The 17,473-nt window shown below is 34.9% G+C and overlaps 1 protein-coding gene across 6 annotated transcripts in view; it reads left to right on the top strand.

Moving 5' to 3' along the window:
- Positions 1-17,473, top strand: part of Specc1l (sperm antigen with calponin homology and coiled-coil domains 1 like) — a 144,585-nt gene that overhangs the window by 48,998 nt on the left and 78,114 nt on the right. For 4 of the 6 annotated variants that reach the window (XM_005334446.5, XM_021732631.3, XM_021732632.3 and 1 more), the window contains 4 exons: positions 1,152-2,782; positions 4,643-4,850; positions 15,627-15,700; positions 16,984-17,159. In XM_005334446.5, coding sequence (XP_005334503.1) covers positions 1,152-2,782; positions 4,643-4,850; positions 15,627-15,700; positions 16,984-17,159 — 2,089 coding nt within the window. Of the gene's footprint in view, positions 1-1,151; positions 2,783-4,642; positions 4,851-15,626; positions 15,701-16,983; positions 17,160-17,473 lie in introns of those variants that run through there. The other 2 variants (XM_078038900.1, XM_013362493.4) reach the window with 2 other exon arrangements.

Genomic DNA, 17,473 nt, shown 5'->3' with positions numbered 1-17,473 from the left:
TTTTGATATTAGATATTGAACCTAGTGATGCTCTACCACTGAGCTACATCCTCACCCCTTTTAAAAATTATTATTATTTTTTTATTTTCAGACAGTCTCATTAGGTTGCTGAGGGTAGCCTTGAACTTGGGATCCTCCTGGTTTAGTCTCCCAAGCTGCTGGGATTACAGGCTTGTACCACCAGGCCTAGTAAAAAGAGTGTGATTTGTAACAGGTTTGATTAATGAATCATCATCATTTAACATTAACACATCATTATTTTACTATGAGAAGTAATATAGCCAACTGTGAAGTTGCAGATTCTGCAGCCAAACTGCCTGGCTTTGAATCTTGGTTCAATTATCACCTGCGGGGTAAATTCTTTAAAATCTCTGAGTCTGACTTTTTATTAAAATGTAAAATGGGGTGATAATAGCATCAACCTCAGTTAGTAAGGAGGCTTATTTAAATTCATGTTTGTGAGGTGGTAGGTTTTTTTTTTTTTCCTTTTGTATGTATATTGTGCTGGGAATTGGACCCAGGACCTTGTGTATGTTAAGTAAACACTCTACCTCTGAACTGTATCCCCAGCACACTCTGAATTGTTATTGTGCATGATATGTGCTAGCTGTTGTCATGATTTTTGTTACTGTTTATGTGGCATTCAATGATGTGAAACCTTTTGTATTTACTTTAGTCATCATGTTTGTAGTTATTGCCTAGGTTTTTTGTTTATCCTAAAGTCATCTTTCCCTTCTTGCTATCCTATTTCTGTAGTTAGTTTGCTACTTGACTGACTAATCATAGAATATCTTCATCTAACTTGCCCTAAAATACTTGCCCCTGGCCCACTGTTTAAGTCTCTGCTTTGGGATTTGAGTTAATGTGTGCATCTTTATTAGGTAGCAGCTTTATTGAGATAAAATTTACATTCCATAAAATTTATCCTTTTAAAGTATAAAATTATAAAACTTCTTTGTTATTGCTCACAGAAAGATGAACAAGTTTCTGATTTTGAGGAAACCGGATCTTAAAGAGACTATAAGTCAAGATTAATGTATGTTCAAATTAAGTGTAGATCCCTTGCTTCCATCTTATTAGACCTGGGGCAGGAATTATATGCTTTTTTTGGTTAATATTTTTGCCTTAAATTCTTTGTTTTAAACATGCAGGCACAACTTCATCCAAGCGGAGCACTTCTGCAGGTAGTAAAGAATCTAGTTCTACTAGAGAAAGATTACGTGAACGTACTCGGCTAAACCAGAGCAAAAAACTACCTTCTGCGGGTCAGGGAGCTAATGATGTGGCTTTGGCTAAACGTTCCCGAAGTCGCATTACTGCTGAATGTGATGTTCGAATGAGCAAGTCTAAATCGGACAATCAGATCAGTGACAAAGCTGCTTTGGAAGCCAAAGTGAAAGATCTCCTTGCACTGGCAAAGACCAAAGATGTGGAAATTTTACATTTAAGAAATGAACTTCGAGACATGCGTGCTCAGCTGGGCATTAATGAAGATCATTTTGAGGGCGATGAAAAATCTGAGGAGAAGGAAACAATTATTGCTCACCAGCCTACTGATGTGGAGTCTACTTTATTGCAGTTGCAGGAACAGAATACTGCCATCCGTGAAGAACTCAACCAGCTGAAAAATGAAAACAGAATGTTAAAGGACAGGTTGAATGCATTGGGCTTTTCCTTAGAGCAGAGGTTAGACAATTCCGAAAAATTATTTGGCTATCAGTCCCTGAGCCCAGAAATTGCCACTGGTAACCAGAGTGATGGAGGAGGAACTCTGACTTCTTCAGTGGAAGGCTCTGCCCCTGGGTCAGTGGAGGATCTCTTGAGTCAGGATGAAAATACGCTCATGGACCATCAGCATAGTAACTCTATGGACAACCTAGACAGTGAATGCAGTGAGGTTTACCAACCCCTCACTTCAAGTGATGATGCTCTGGATGCACCATCATCTTCAGAGTCAGAGGGCATTCCCAGCATAGAGCGCTCTCGGAAAGGGAGCAGTGGGAATGCAAGTGAGGTGTCTGTTGCTTGCTTGACAGAACGAATACACCAGATGGAAGAGAACCAGCACAGTACGAGCGAGGAACTTCAAGCAACTCTGCAAGAACTAGCTGATTTACAGCAGATTACCCAAGAACTGAATAGTGAAAATGAAAGGCTTGGGGAGGAAAAAGTCATTCTTATGGAATCCTTATGTCAACAAAGTGATAAGTTAGAACACTTTAGTCGACAGATTGAATATTTTCGTTCCCTTCTAGATGAGCATCACATTTCTTATGTTATAGATGAAGATGTAAAAAGTGGACGTTATATGGAGTTAGAACAACGTTATATGGATTTAGCTGAGAATGCCCGTTTTGAACGAGAACAGCTGCTAGGTGTTCAGCAGCATTTAAGTAATACTTTGAAAATGGCAGAACAGGATAACAAGGAAGCTCAAGAAATGATAGGTGCACTCAAAGAACGTAGTCACCACATGGAGCGAATTATTGAATCTGAGCAGAAGGGCAAGGCAGCCTTGGCAGCCACATTAGAGGAGTACAAAGCCACAGTGGCTAGTGACCAGATAGAGATGAATCGCCTGAAAGCCCAGCTAGAGAATGAAAAGCAGAAAGTGGCTGAGCTATATTCTATCCATAACTCTGGAGATAAATCTGATATTCAGGATCTCCTGGAGAGTGTTAGACTGGACAAAGAAAAGGCAGAGACTTTGGCTAGTAGCCTACAGGAAGATCTGGCTCATACCCGAAATGATGCTAATAGATTGCAGGACACTATTGCTAAGGTATTGTTTAAGTAAATAAAAATGTTTTGGATCAACATTATACAGTTTATACAACATACTTATTGAGAGCCAGGAGCACTTATTTAATGTGTCGTTAGTTTTTCTTTAAGGTATTTTTTTTAAAGCTTGAGAATGGTTTTCTTAGAATAGCATGAAAAGTTTTTTGTTGTTTTTTTTTAATAATGTCATTTCCACTTGCATTTCACTACTATTTTCCTTCCTGTGAGAGGATGGGGCTAGAGTTAATAACACCAGAATTTGTGCTGAGTTGTGGGTATGCCTATGAGGCCTGTCATGGAATTCTACTTCTTCATCTCTAATATACTTTGGCATAAGATAGATAGAGCACAGTATTTTAGTCTATAGGATCAGCAGTGCCTGCCATTTCTTATCCTGTTATAGTTTTTCAAATAGTTTTGTTGTGAATTTAAAGTATTTGTAGATTATAGGGGCTTCTGTTTCTTGGAGGCTAGGATGTAATGCTGGTAGAGACCTTAGAGATTATCCACCCAACCTCCCTATTTTACAGTCATGCAGTATAATAATGAGTGCTCAGTCAGAACTGCTACCCTGAGTGGCTAATATTTTGGCCAAGGCTCTATCCAATGTGGTTGCTGCATGGGGTTATCTAGTTATCCTGTCTCACATTTTATTTATTTTTTTGTTTAAGTGAAATGATTAAAAAAAACTTTATTAGTGGTTGATGGATCTTTATTTTACTTATTTATTTACATGAAATGCTGAGAATTGAACCCAGTGCCTCACATAATGCTAGGCAAGTGCTCTACCACTGAGCCACAACCCCAGCCCAAGTGAAATGATTTTTAAAGGGACAAATATTAGTAAATCTTTGGCTAAAACTTTAATAACTTTAATTTTTAAAATGATCACTTTCAGAGGTACAATTTAGAAGATGTGTGTTATTTCTTGGAGCATGTATGTTGAGGGGACACTATGAACTAATACTTCAGTAAAGGCACTATTTGATTGATTGATCAATTGCCTTTTTTTTTTTAAGGATGGAACCCAGGTGGCTGTACCACTGAACTGTATCCCCAGCCTTTTTTTTTTTTTTTTTTTTGAGATAGGGTCTCTGAGTTGCCCACACTGTCCTCAAATTTGTGATCCTTCTGAATTTGTCTCCAACATATCTGGGTATATAGATGCTTGCCACCATGATTCATTTATTTGAAAAAAAATTATTTTCATGTTCTATTTGATTTGGTCACAAATCATTTTTTCAGGAGAACATTTAAAAAATATTTTTAGTTGTAGATGGACACAATACCTTTATTTTATTTATGTATCTATGTAATGTGGTACTGAGGTTCAAACCCAGTACTTCACATGTGCTAGGCAAGCGCTCTACCACTGGGTTACAACTCCAGCCCAAGAAAGCATGTTAATCATTAATTACATATATGCCTTTGGCCCAAACTTCAAAGAAGGGAAAATTTAGTTATAATTTCCTCTTAAATAACCTGTTTAAGTTTGTGATACATCAGTATAATTTATTTTGGCAATATTGCAACACTTTATGCTTTAAAACATGTAAAATTTTGTATTGTGGAGTAAAAAAAAATTTTTTTTAAGTTGTAGATGGACACAATATCTTTATTTACTTTTTTTTTTTTTAATGTGGTGCTGAGGATCGAACGCAGGGCCTCCATGTGTAAGGCAGATACTATACCACTGAGCTACAGTTCCAGCCCCTCACATTTTTTAATGGTTTTTATAGATTTTTTTAGTTTATATATAACATGTTACACTGAGCTTTCATTTGAAATGGTGTGTACTTAAGTTCTAAAGTTTATCTTACAAAAACTTTGCTTTTCTAAACTGGTTTTTAATTTTCTATAGGTAGAAGATGAATACCGAGCCTTCCAAGAAGAAGCTAAGAAACAAATTGAAGATTTAAATATGACATTAGAAAAATTAAGGTCAGAACTGGAGGAAAAAGAGACAGAACGGAGCGACATGAAAGAAACCATCTTTGAACTTGAAGATGAAGTAGAACAACATCGAGCTGTGAAACTTCATGACAACCTCATTATTTCTGATTTAGAGAGTAAGTGATGCGAGAACTTTTAATTTCTTTTAGTGTTTTTACATATATTTGCATGTAATAGTAAAAATTAATAATTCTGATTTGCAGCATAGTTGATTGCATAAATAGGCCTATAGTTATAGTTCACATGTTAGTTTGTATTGATGTTTTATTCCTAAAGAAAAACTGTTCAGTGGTAGCATTACTTTAAAATTGTACCCAATTAAGGAAAGTCATTTGTTACTTACTTTTAATGATGCAAGTATAGTGAGAAGAAAAATATTAATCTTCCATAATCTTAAAAGTGAAAGGCACAGGTTTTTCTTATTTGTCTGATTTTCATATTAACCTTGAAGACTTTATAATGTGGTAGAATTGAAACTAGGGTTTTAATTTTTAACTTTTTAAAACTTTTTATTTTCTAATTATTTTAGACTTGCCAAAATGCTGCAAAAATAGCATAGAGTATTTCTGTTTAGAAATGTTGGTGAGGAGTCAGATATTTACACGATCTTAACTTAAAACATTTTCCTATGGACTGTTTATTAGTTTCAAGTAAGGGAAAAAAACGGAAATTATACAGAGTAAAAAATTGGGCAACACTTTGCCCTTAGGAATGCCAATGTTGGAGACTGTGGTAAGGAGACATGACAGCTAAAGGTAATACTTATGTTGAGATAGGTTCAGTACTGTAGCCGGGAAATATCATAAAGGTCATTATCAAAAAATTGGATTGTAGGGCTGGGGTTGTAGCTCAGTCATAGAGCACTTTCCTAGCATGTGTGAGGCACTGGGTTCGATCCTCAGCACCACATAAAAATAAATATATAAAATAAGGGTATTCTGTCCATCTTCGACTAAAAAAAAATTAAATTATATTATAGATAATAGATTAGATAAAGGTATTATATTGATATAAATTTATGAAGTCCATAACTGTACTACATGCGTTTATGTAAGAAATTATCCCTGTTCTTAGGGAGTACATACTGAATATTTAGGGGTAAAGAGCCATGATGTATATCCCAAGTGTTTCCAGAAAAAATTTAAGGAATATATGGATAGTTAGATACAGAGATAAAGAGATGACAATAAACAAATGGATACACTGTTAACAATAGGCAGATCTGAGTAAATGGGTATATATAGCTGTTCCTTATACTATTTATGCAATCTTTTCTAAGTTTGAAATTATTTCCAAATAATTTCCAAATAATCATACATTTAAAAAATTCTTGTATGTACTTTATCTAGAGCATCAAATATTAACAAAAAATTTTAAAAATATTTTTAATTATAGATGGATGATGCAATCTTTATTTTGTTTATTCATTTTTATGTGGTGCTGAGGATCAAACCCAGTGCCTCACATGTGTGAGGCAAGTGCTCTGCCACTGAGCCACAACCCCAGCCCCACAAATTTTAAATTGTAACTCACTTTTTAAAAAAATATATAATTTTAGTTGTAGGTAAACAAAGTTCTACCACTGAGCTGTAACTGCAGGCCCTATCCTACAGGCCTGTCTTATATGTGGTGCTGAGGATCAAACCCAGTGCCTCACATATACTAGGCAAATCTCTACCACTGAGCCACAACCCCAGCCCCTTTAATACATTTTTTTATTATCTAGATGGGGATGGACAAGGAGAATGGAAGTAAGTAATCTGTCTTGGATGCATTAGTTAGGACTTTTTAAACTTTTGGTGCACATTACTGCCCTTTTGAGTTCTGCCAGTTTATCATTCCTTGACAGTACCAACTGGCTAATACAGATTGAGTCAGATTCCCTTGTATCGTGGATGCATAGGTAGGGCAGTTTGATCTGTTGCCAAGGCAGAATAAGTCATTTGTTACAATCCCTCAAAGTAGCCTGTGGAAGTTCTGAACTCTGGTTAGTTGATCTAGCATCTGTAGATTGACTCCAAGTTTTTTGGAACATTCTGAGGCTCTGTATACTGAGGAAACAGAATCATTAAGATAAACTTTTTTTTTTTTAAAAAAAAAGGTTATTGTATTTTTTATACATTTATTTATTTGTTTGTTGATTTATTGATTGATTGATTGATTGATTGATTGATTGGTGGTGCTTGGGATTGAACCCGGGCCTTGTGCATACCAGGCAGGCATTCTACCAACAGCTATATCTCCAGCCCCTTATTTTTTTATGTGGTGCTGAGGATCAAACCCAGTGCCTTACACATGCTAGGCAAACATTCTACCACTGAGCTGTAACTGCAGGCCTATCTTACAGTTTAAAGAACCTTTTAGTCTAGCATTTATATTTAGTTTGTATTTTGACTTGACAGGACTTATCCAATTCAACTTATAAAAGGCTTTAAATTTTTTAGATTAATATGGAAGTTCAGGGGGCTGGGGATGTGGCTCAAGCGGTAGCGCGCTCGCCTAGCATGCGTGCGGCCCGGGTTCGATCCTCAGCAGCACCACATACCAACAAAGATGTTGTGTCCGCCAAGAACTAAGAAAAAATAAATAAATGTTAAAATTCTCTCTCTCTCTCTCTGTCCCCCTCTCTCTCTCACTCTCTCTTAAAAAAAAAAAATATGGAAGTTCAGTGCACTGTCCATTTAGTACATTAGTATTAATAAATACCTTTTCTCTTGCAGTCTTTCATTTGTGGAAAGAGTGACACCTTGTGGTAGTTGGAGCAGTGGCTAGAAAAATGTTAGATCATTAAAATTCTAAGATAAAACTTTATAATTTGTTACATTATTTGTATTTTCATTAGAAAATGACTGAAAATCCAGAATATATTTTTTAACTATATAGCTACTCTTCCCACTTCTTGAGATGGAAAGTTCAAATATGTATAAATATTGAATGATCACTACAGGCTTGACTAAAAGTCTATTGAGCCACAGAATCAGTTACTATATGTATGGATATCGATAGAATAGTATAGTTACTATTTGTTGTCTATATTAACCATTGTTAACATTTTGCAATGCTTGCCTTTTGGGTGTGTGTGTATGTTTAACTGAACTATTTGGCCATAAGTAGTAGACCTCATGACTCTTAACTCCTAAATATTTTGACTTGTAATTCCTTGAAAAAAAATTTAAAAAATTATTGGTCTGGGGGCATAACTCTACTGAGTACTTGCCTAGCATGTGCAAAGCCACAATCCCTTAGTTAGATTGTTTAGATTTCTCCAGCTGTTCTCATTTTGTCTTTTTTTTTTTTTTCAAATTTGTTGGTAGACCTTTATTTTTTATTTATTTATACGAGGTGCTGAGAACTGAACCCAGTGCCTCACACATGCTAGGCAAGTGTGCTACTGCTAAGTACCAGCTCCACCCCTCCTCAATTTGTCTTTTTATAGTTCTTTTTTAAAATATAGGAACCAGGATCTAACCAAATTTCACATATTACATTTTTTGTTAGATCTCTGTAGATTTATGGGAGGTCATTCCTTTTTTTCTTGAGAATTCCTCATTTGGGATAGATTTAAGTCAGCACGTCATATAACAACTTAATGACAGGGAATAGTGTTACTTGAGAAATCAAGATTTTCTTCTGTGGAATGTTTTAACAACATTACCACAAAGTAGTTTTAGAATTTTTTATCATCCCAAAAGTAAACCCTGTATATTAGTAGTCACTCTTTAGTTACTCCAAGATTAATTCCTGATTTTAGAATTAGATGACAGGATTTTAAAGCAGCTATTATACTCTAGAATGTAGAGAAAAATATGCTTGTAAAGCATGAGCAAATGGCACATCTCAGTAGAGAAATAAAAACTATAGAAATGAAAATTTTACTGAATCATTTAAATAAATTAGGGATAAGGAGGAGTCAATGAACTTGATAGCACATCAGTAGACATTTTCCAATCTAAGGGATAGGGGAAAAAAAGGACTAGAAAATGAGTATAACAAATTAATGATTTGTGAGTTAATATCAGATAGTACAACACATGTGCTTGGAGACATATACTTAAGAGTTCCAGATCTTATTAGCATCACACTACATAGACCTGGCCTTTGGTGTTTGTCACTATTTCTTGGATTTACTATCAAAGAACTTTTACTTTGAGCTGGAAAGATCTTATGTAAAAATACACAAAAGACTTTCAATTCAAGATGATGACATAAGATCACACATATACTTCCTTTTTTTCCTGAAGTCCTATGGATATGGGAGGAAATTTTGAGTGATTTTGAGTAATTTCTGGAATATAAAAAGCAGATAGAATTGGGGACATGGAGAAATCAAACAGAAAAGAAAAATTTACCACCCAGGAGAACACTGATGCTTTGAGTAATGATGTTCTTAGCAAATGGGGGCATTAACACTACCAACTCAGGGACAGTAGGGATTGGAAGAGCAGTAGGAACAGGCCGTGGTGCTAAAGGAGTACTAGAACCTTGTACCTGCCCCCATAGGATACAGGCTTATTTGCCTCCTGCCTGCTGCCAGGTTCAAACTCTTTTCTGTATGTGGGCGAATAGGGGGTCTGGGGCTCCAAGCATGACTTTGGCGTCAGAGAGAAGTGAACTGGTATCTGAAGTAAATGCAAGCTGTCTGGTCTTGAATAGAAAACCACACAAAGGGAAAGGCAGTTTGGTTCAGCAGTGAAATGGATCTACCAGTCAGTATCTTGATTGGAGCACCTGAATCCCTCTTGTACATCCGAAGGGAACCATGTGTCGTCAGCATAGTGTTTAACCAGTTGCTATATTAGAGGCAGAGGACTATGGGTAGAGCAGTGACTCCCACAGTCATTAAAATACATGCAGAAGTCACTGGTTTTTTTACATAGTTGTACACAATACTTTTATTTTGTTTATTTTTAGTGGTGCTGAGGATCGAACCTATGGCCTCGAACATGCTAGACAGGTGCTCTACTGCTGAGCCACAACCCCAGCCCAGAAGTCACTATTTTTTATAAGTACCAACCAGAACTTATTAGACATTTTAATGTCTTAAGAGAAAAAGCTGACTAAAGAGATCAGCTGAGGGCTGGGATTGTGGCTTAGTCGCAGAGTGCTTGCCTTGCGTGTATGAAGCACTAAGTTCAATCTTCAGCACCACATAAAAATAAATAAGTAAAATAAAGGCGTTGTGTCCATCTACAACTAAAAAAAAAAAAAAATTAAAAAAAAGAAGATGATGATGATCAACTGAGCCCAAAGAATACCGTCAATTACTTTATCCCCAATTCAGGAAAACAAAGATAACTAACATCTTCAAGAAGAGTGGCATTGAGATCTCAGGTCAGGCTGTATATTGTCAGGGTAACTTATCAGCCACTTACTATTTGCATACTAATACTCTTTACATAGTTGGAGTTAAGTATAAACATTTTTTCTACCCTCGTAGTTCCTGAGATGGGGGCTGTACCCTCATGTCTAACACAGATCTTGGTTTCTTTTACTTGAGCACTTTTGCTAGTGGTAAACAAGGGCTGGCTAAGGATAGTAGAAGAAACTGGAGGAAGAAAGCTCTGTAATTCTTTGGTGGGAAGGGCCTTTCTAAACATGACAGAGTACCTAGAAGACATAAAAAAAAGTCTCATATTTGACCCTGTGTAATTGTAATTTTCAGTTCCACATACGTACCATAAATAAACAACATTGACAGAAATGTATTTCAGCAAATGTATCAAGAGAATCAACTTATCAATAAGACAATTCATTAAGTAAAGTTTATGAATAAATAAGTCAGTAAAAATGCATAACTTACTAAAAAGCAAAGAAATACAAAGTAAAAACAAGATGCCAATTTTCATTTAGCAGATAACATGCAAGAGGAAAAGGAAAGGATTCTTTCATGTGTCTTTGGAAGAATTATGATTGCTTTTTTAGAGTATTGATCAAAATATTAATAGTACACTTACATAGTAACCTATTTCTAGAAACTTCCCTTCATAAACACTCTTACAAATTTAAAGATATGTTTATGTGCATATAGATGCTTGCTGCAGTGTTGCTTATTATCACAAAATTTGGAAACCCGTATTTTCAACAGTTGCAATCTAGTTAATAAACCATGTACACAATGCATCTCTACTGTGGCTTTCACTTTTATCATTGAAGACAGATGAGGCAAATTTTTGGATACAAGCATGGAGAAATGTCTTAAGATGAAAAAAGCCAGCCATAGGAGAGTTGTGTATGCTGCTTTTATCATTAAAAGCCAATAAAAGTTTAATATGTAGCATTACACCAAAATGGTAGCCAGATATAATAGTATCCCTTTAAAAATGCTGATTTCAGTGTATTCTATAATATAATAAATTAAATAACTCGTATCTTCTAAAAAAAAAAAAAAAAGATAATGTGTGTTTGAGCCAGAATCTTCTAATGGACTGATTCAGGTCATGTTGGTAGTTTCAAATGGCCTTTTATTACTTCTTCCCCTTCAGATACTATCTGAGCAATTATATAAAGACCTTCACTGTATTTATAACTTAAAAAAAAAAACCTGAATCTATTAAACTGTTAATAGGAGATTGCTAAAAGAAATCATTAATTGATGGAATGCTATGTGATCATACAAATTGTGCTGCAGTTCTGGATTTATTGATAAAGGTGTCCATTATCTGCTGCTAAATACAAAGGCTTATGAGGCAATATAAATACTAAAATTCCATTTTTCTTTAAAAAATACCATCCACACAAATATGCAGTCTGGAAGGATATATGCCAAATGCAAATAATGGGCAATTTTATTTTGCTATTCTTTCTGTATTTTTTATTGTATATGTGTAACTTCTAAAATCAAAGTTTTATGCACTTTGGGGAGGGGGCAAAATAAAAATAATATATAATTCATTTGAAACTTATCTGTCTCTTCTTCCCACATTAGAAATATTGGGTTGGAGATAAAGCTGTGGCCCTGTGTTGATATGCTACCCACCTTGGCCACTGGTCTTTTTATCAGACTTGTTACTTTTATCCTTTCCTTTTCTCTAAAATTCATACCGGGAGTTCAGTGGGAAGTGTTAACCAGGTGTAAGACCGACTAAGCACTGGTGCCAGTACTCTGAGAGTTTTCTAGGGATTTGGAGGGCACAAAAGGTTGCTTATAGACTTTGATTATTTTATGCCCCCAAGAATTGCAGGATGAGGCTGTGCCTAAGGTAGCTTCCTGGTAACATCTGCATGATTGATGAGTGTATAACTGGAGCAGTGTGAATTACTCTTGATTTGTCTGAGATGACAAATCCTTGGTGGTGAAAAGATTATGAACCCCTTATTAAGCTGGCAGGTCAGTGGCCAGAATTGTTCAGAACAAATAGGCCTAATCATGAAAATAGCAATTTACCTGATTTTTAAAATAAAAATAGTATAATAAAAATTGAGATGTAATTTATAGTTTTAAAACAAGATTTTAATAGTTATGTTATTTGTTAGAACTAAATATTGCTTTTGTATTAAAGACAGTAGATGGCAGTGTCCTCACGCTAGGGAAACTTGAAGAGGAAAAAAACTGCATGGAGATGTTCTCTAGTTGAAATAATGTTGCCTTCTTGGGTGACCATTTATCATGCTAGAGGTTAGTTTTGCTAAGAAATCTTAAAGAAAAGAACTCGTGGCTCTGTGGTAGAGGGATTGCCTAGCATGTGTGAGGCGATGAGTTTGATCCCCAGCACCACATAAATAAATAAATAAATGAATGAATGAATGAATGAATGAATGAATGAATAAATAAATAAATGTATTATTTCCATCTACAACTAAAAATATTTTTTAAAAAAGATAAGAACTTTAGCATGAATTCCTTTGTTTCCAGGGAGAAAAAGTGTATTGTCATTTCTAATACTTTATATTTTTCAAAGGAAAATACAAACATGATCATAAAGTTTAAATCAAAATCCCTAGAGACACTCTTAATGCACTTTATTCTGTCTAAATATGTCAACTTGCTGCCAGCTTTTCTTCTATTTAAGAGGAATTAAACAATGAAATGTGTAAATAATAAACATGTAATACCAGCAGAAGAAGAATGTCCTTGTAAGAATGTGAATTTTGTGGCCACAACTGTAGAGGTTGGTAAAGAGAAATGGATAAGAACAGAAGAAACAAATAGGAATTTTATGATCTAAGATGGTCATGTTCCTTAAAATGTAACCTGTGATCAAGTTGCTAGATGTTAAAAGTGAGCTGTAGTAAGAATTGCTATCATTTATCTTCTGTGAATTATGTTTAAATATAAGTATGTGTATCCTTTCTGACCATCAAAAAAGAAAAACAATTTTTAGCAAATTTTAAGAGAAATTATACTTGTAACATTTTTTGTTTGCTTGTCTGTCTTAATTATAAAGTATCTCTTGCATATAAATGGATATAGTGTAAATGAAAGGCATAACTCTAGTGTTTTCAGCTTCTTTCTTTAGTCTGTTTATCTGTGTCGGATACTATCACCTAAATCCTGAAATCATCCATGTGTAGGTCACAAGGAGCCTTAAATTCCCTTGCTGGTTTCAGAGTCCCTACTTCTGATGGAAGAAAATGGAGTAATGAACATGTGTACTCACGGTGGTGTCCACTTTACCATTAACCAGACTGGATGGCTTGTTTGAACCTCAGTTTTTAGGTTAAATGAGGTTTGAAGTAGTTGACACATGAGACATTTAATCCTTTGCATATAAATTATCTTCCTTTCCTAGCTTAACATAAGATTGACCTTTCTGTCTCTAAGAACATGGGGATTATTTAGCTTTTCCTTTATGTCTTAAGCACCTAGGAAAAAAAAAAAAGCCTGATACAAAGTTGGTACTTATGAGATGTTGTATTAATGACTAAATTTTAAACACTTCGTTTCATAGACCTTGACTTTGTTAAATAATTTTGGAGTAGAGAAAGGAGGATGTTGACTATTGGTTACCAAAATGTTTGGCCTGATTTTTTCCCCACATTTTATCCAACTTTAGAAAATATAGCATTTTGTATATTTATAATAATAATAGTTACACATGTAAGTATTATAAATATTCTAATCTTTCATGTTGTTACTGAAAAGAATTCATGCCATTTTAAAAATAGCAGGGCTGAGGATGTAGCTCAGTGGTAGAGTACTTATATGAGGGCTTGTGGTATAACTCTTGCCTAATGTGCACATGGCCTAAATTCAATCCCCAGTGGCACCAAAAAAAAAAAAAAAAAAAAAGAGAGAGAGAGAGAAAGGAAAGGAAGAAAAAAGGAAGGGAGGAAGAAGAAAGGAAGGAAGAACACAAATGTACCAACATTAAGTAAAAGACATAGTGTCACAGAGATCTCAGAAGAGCAAGTTCTTAGAACTGGGATGAGGAATATGATGAGCCATCTAAGAAAAAACATCAGCATTCTCATTTAGGAATTAATTAAAAGCTGTAATTTGTTAGCTGGAGGAAGATTTTATTATTATTATTATATGCCAAGATTTTTCTGTCTGTTCCTAAGTGTAAGGAATGGGATAGAATGTTATTTACTCAGAGCACCAATGTCTACAGCTATAATGACCCTGAAACTCAGTAGTTCTATCAGTAGAATATTAATTTTTTAAAAATCCTAGGTAATGATTTCACTATTGCTTTTTTTTACTGCTACCATTCCACATTTATATATTTATTTCATTTTAAAGGCCTACCATTAAAACTACACTGAGATTCCATCTCACTTTAGTCAGAATGGCAATTATCAAGAATACAAGTAACGATAAATGTTGGCAAGGATGTGGGAAAAAAGGAACACTTGTACATTGCAGGTAGAACTGCAAATTGGTATAGCCACTCTGGAAAGCAGTATGAAGATTCTTCAAAAAACTAGGAATGGAACTACCATTTGACCCAGTTTTTCCATTCTTCTGTATATTCCAAAGGATTTAAAATCAACATTCTACAGAGATGCAGCCACATCAATGTTTTATAACAGCTCAGTTCACAATAGATAAGCTATGGAACCAACCTAGATGCCCTTCCACAGATGAATGGATAAAGAAAATGTGGATTATAGACACAATGGAATATTACTCAGCCTTAAAGAGAAAGAAACTATCGAATTTTCCCAGTAAATGAATGGAACCAGAGACTGTCATGCTAAGTGAAGAAAACCAATCCCCAAAACCCAAAAGCCTAATGTTCTAATATGTGGATGCTGACACACAATAAGAGTAGGGGCGAAAAAAATAGAAGTTCATTGGATCAGCCAAAGGGGAATGCAGGGAAGGGAGAGGGGATAGGAATAGAAAAGATAGTAGAATGAAGCAGACATAACTTTCCTATGTTCATATATGAATACACCAGCAATAAGCTCCACATCATGTACAATCACAAGAATGGGATCCTAATTAGAATAAGTTATACTCCATGTATGTATAATATGTCAAAATATACTTTATCATGTATATCTAAAAAGAACAAATAAATAAATTGAAGCTTGTTAGGGATTATGTAATTTGTTATTTAAGTAATTTTACTGATTTATTCTTCTGGAATTTATTCCAATGTGTAAAGGAAGTTACACTTGCATATTTTAAATGTTAACATTTTAATAGCAGCCAGTGTTGTTTTGATTGATTATATGCCAACAATGTACATGATTTCAGTGAACTTTTTAAAAAGTTTTAAAATTAAAACACTTAGGAAAGAAGTGATCCAGAAACTGTAATTTTAATTTGATATATTCCTTAGAAAGTATTATTGGTTAATACTTAGGACACTTTTTTGTTTGTTTGTTTTTAAAATTTTGTATTAAAGTCTTTTGGACAAGATAACTTTTTTGAATATAATTTATATTATTCTTTTTGAACACAGCTCTAACAGTATTTCAACTTTTGTGGGTTTTTTTTTCAGATACAGTTAAAAAACTCCAGGACCAAAAACATGACATGGAAAGAGAAATCAAGACACTCCATAGGAGACTTAGGGTAGGATAAGTCTTCATGTATTAATTATCTTCTTAGATGGCCTGATATGGTGGCACATGCCTATAATCCTAGTGACTTGAGAGGCTGATGCAGGAGGATCACAAGTTTGAGGCCAGCCTGAGTAACTTAACAAGACCCTATCTCAAGATTAAAAATAAAAAGGACTGGAGATGTAGCTCAGTAGTAGAACACCCCTGGGTTCAATCTCTAGTACTGAAAAAAAAAAAAGGAAAAAAAATATCATCTTTTAGAAAACAGAGCTTTTAAAATTTGACCACATTATCACTTCACTAAGTTTTTGATACAGTGGTGATATTGGGCCCATTGGGCTTTGGACAGAAGCAAATGCCATCCTTTCAAATTGGGATTGGTGCTAGATTTGGGGTAGAATAATGTACTAGTGATTTGTGGATGGTAATTTTAGGAAGATGGATTTAGGAAATGTGTTATATTTTGATTATAAAGTGGCCCAAATTAGGCTATTTTTCATGAGTTTTCTGTATTTATGGGTTTGATGAACTTGCCAATAGCACTGCTACTGAGATGTGGAGAGTGGAGAGAATGCTTATTGGAGTTTGGGTCATGCCACAGTTGCTCAAGCTACTTGCATAATGTCAGAAAATTGCTTTGGAGATGAGAGGACTTGGGTGTGGCCCAGCTGTGGCTCTGGTGGAGGTGACATCCCAGGGATACTTCCCCACCCAGCCACACCCACATCCTCCATGACTGTGGGAAGCAACTGACCATCCAGTTCCTTACTGCCTCTTTGTATAATTTTGTCTGCCTATATTGAGTTCAGTGTTGTTCTTCTGGCTTCCTCTTCCTTTTCCTTTACTTTTGATTTTTTTCTATTAGTTTTTGATGTAAGGATATTTATAGTTTTTCACTATATAGTTCACATACCATTTATATACCTTCTTAAGCTTTCCAGAGGTAAAGCTCTAAATTCTGGATGATGTTTATTTTTCATAAGACTTGCTTTGAAACTTGCCAGAGGAAGGGAGGCTTGATATTATTATTATTAATATTTATTGAACACTCTGAGTGCTTGATGCATCAGTAGACAGATCAGCTGGAAAATCTTTTCCCTCATTAAGAACAAAGTCTCTAATAATAGTTGCATTGCCTGTTAGAAATAGGTAATTCCAATTCTCCATGATTAAAAAAAAATGAATCATCATCTGGGAGTACAATAACAATTTAATCACAAACAAATATTATTGCTTTTAAATAAATCTTCATTGCTCTCTTTTGGAAATAAAAATTTAGTGTTTTTAATATAGGAAGAATCTGCGGAATGGCGGCAATTTCAAGCTGATCTCCAGACCGCAGTAGTCATTGCAAATGACATTAAATCTGAAGCCCAAGAGGAGATTGGTGATCTGAAGCGCCGGTTACATGAGGCTCAAGAAAAAAATGAGAAACTCACAAAAGAATTGGAGGAAATAAAGTCACGCAAGTATGTTCTGAGAAAACTGTTGTGTTCTATGTTTCAGTAGAAAGAACATTTAAATCCCAGTTTTTTTTTAAAGATGTTGACAGACCTTTATTTAATTTATTTATGTGTGATGCGGAGAATTAAACCCAGTGCCTCACACATGCCAGGCAATGCACTACTAATGAGCCACAGTCCCAGCCTTAAATCCCAATTTTGTGACATGGTATTATGGAAAGAACATGAGAGTTGACACTATTGAGTTTAGATCTAATGGAAATTAATTTTTCTGGGCCCTTATTTATGATACCTGTAAAATAACAGTTTATATGAATCTT

This window comes from Ictidomys tridecemlineatus, chromosome 2, assembly GCF_052094955.1.
Source record: "Ictidomys tridecemlineatus isolate mIctTri1 chromosome 2, mIctTri1.hap1, whole genome shotgun sequence".
Lineage (NCBI taxonomy): Eukaryota > Metazoa > Chordata > Mammalia > Rodentia > Sciuridae > Ictidomys > Ictidomys tridecemlineatus.
Note: the sequence above shows the minus strand (reverse complement) of the source record. Positions and strands in the feature narration are given on the sequence as shown.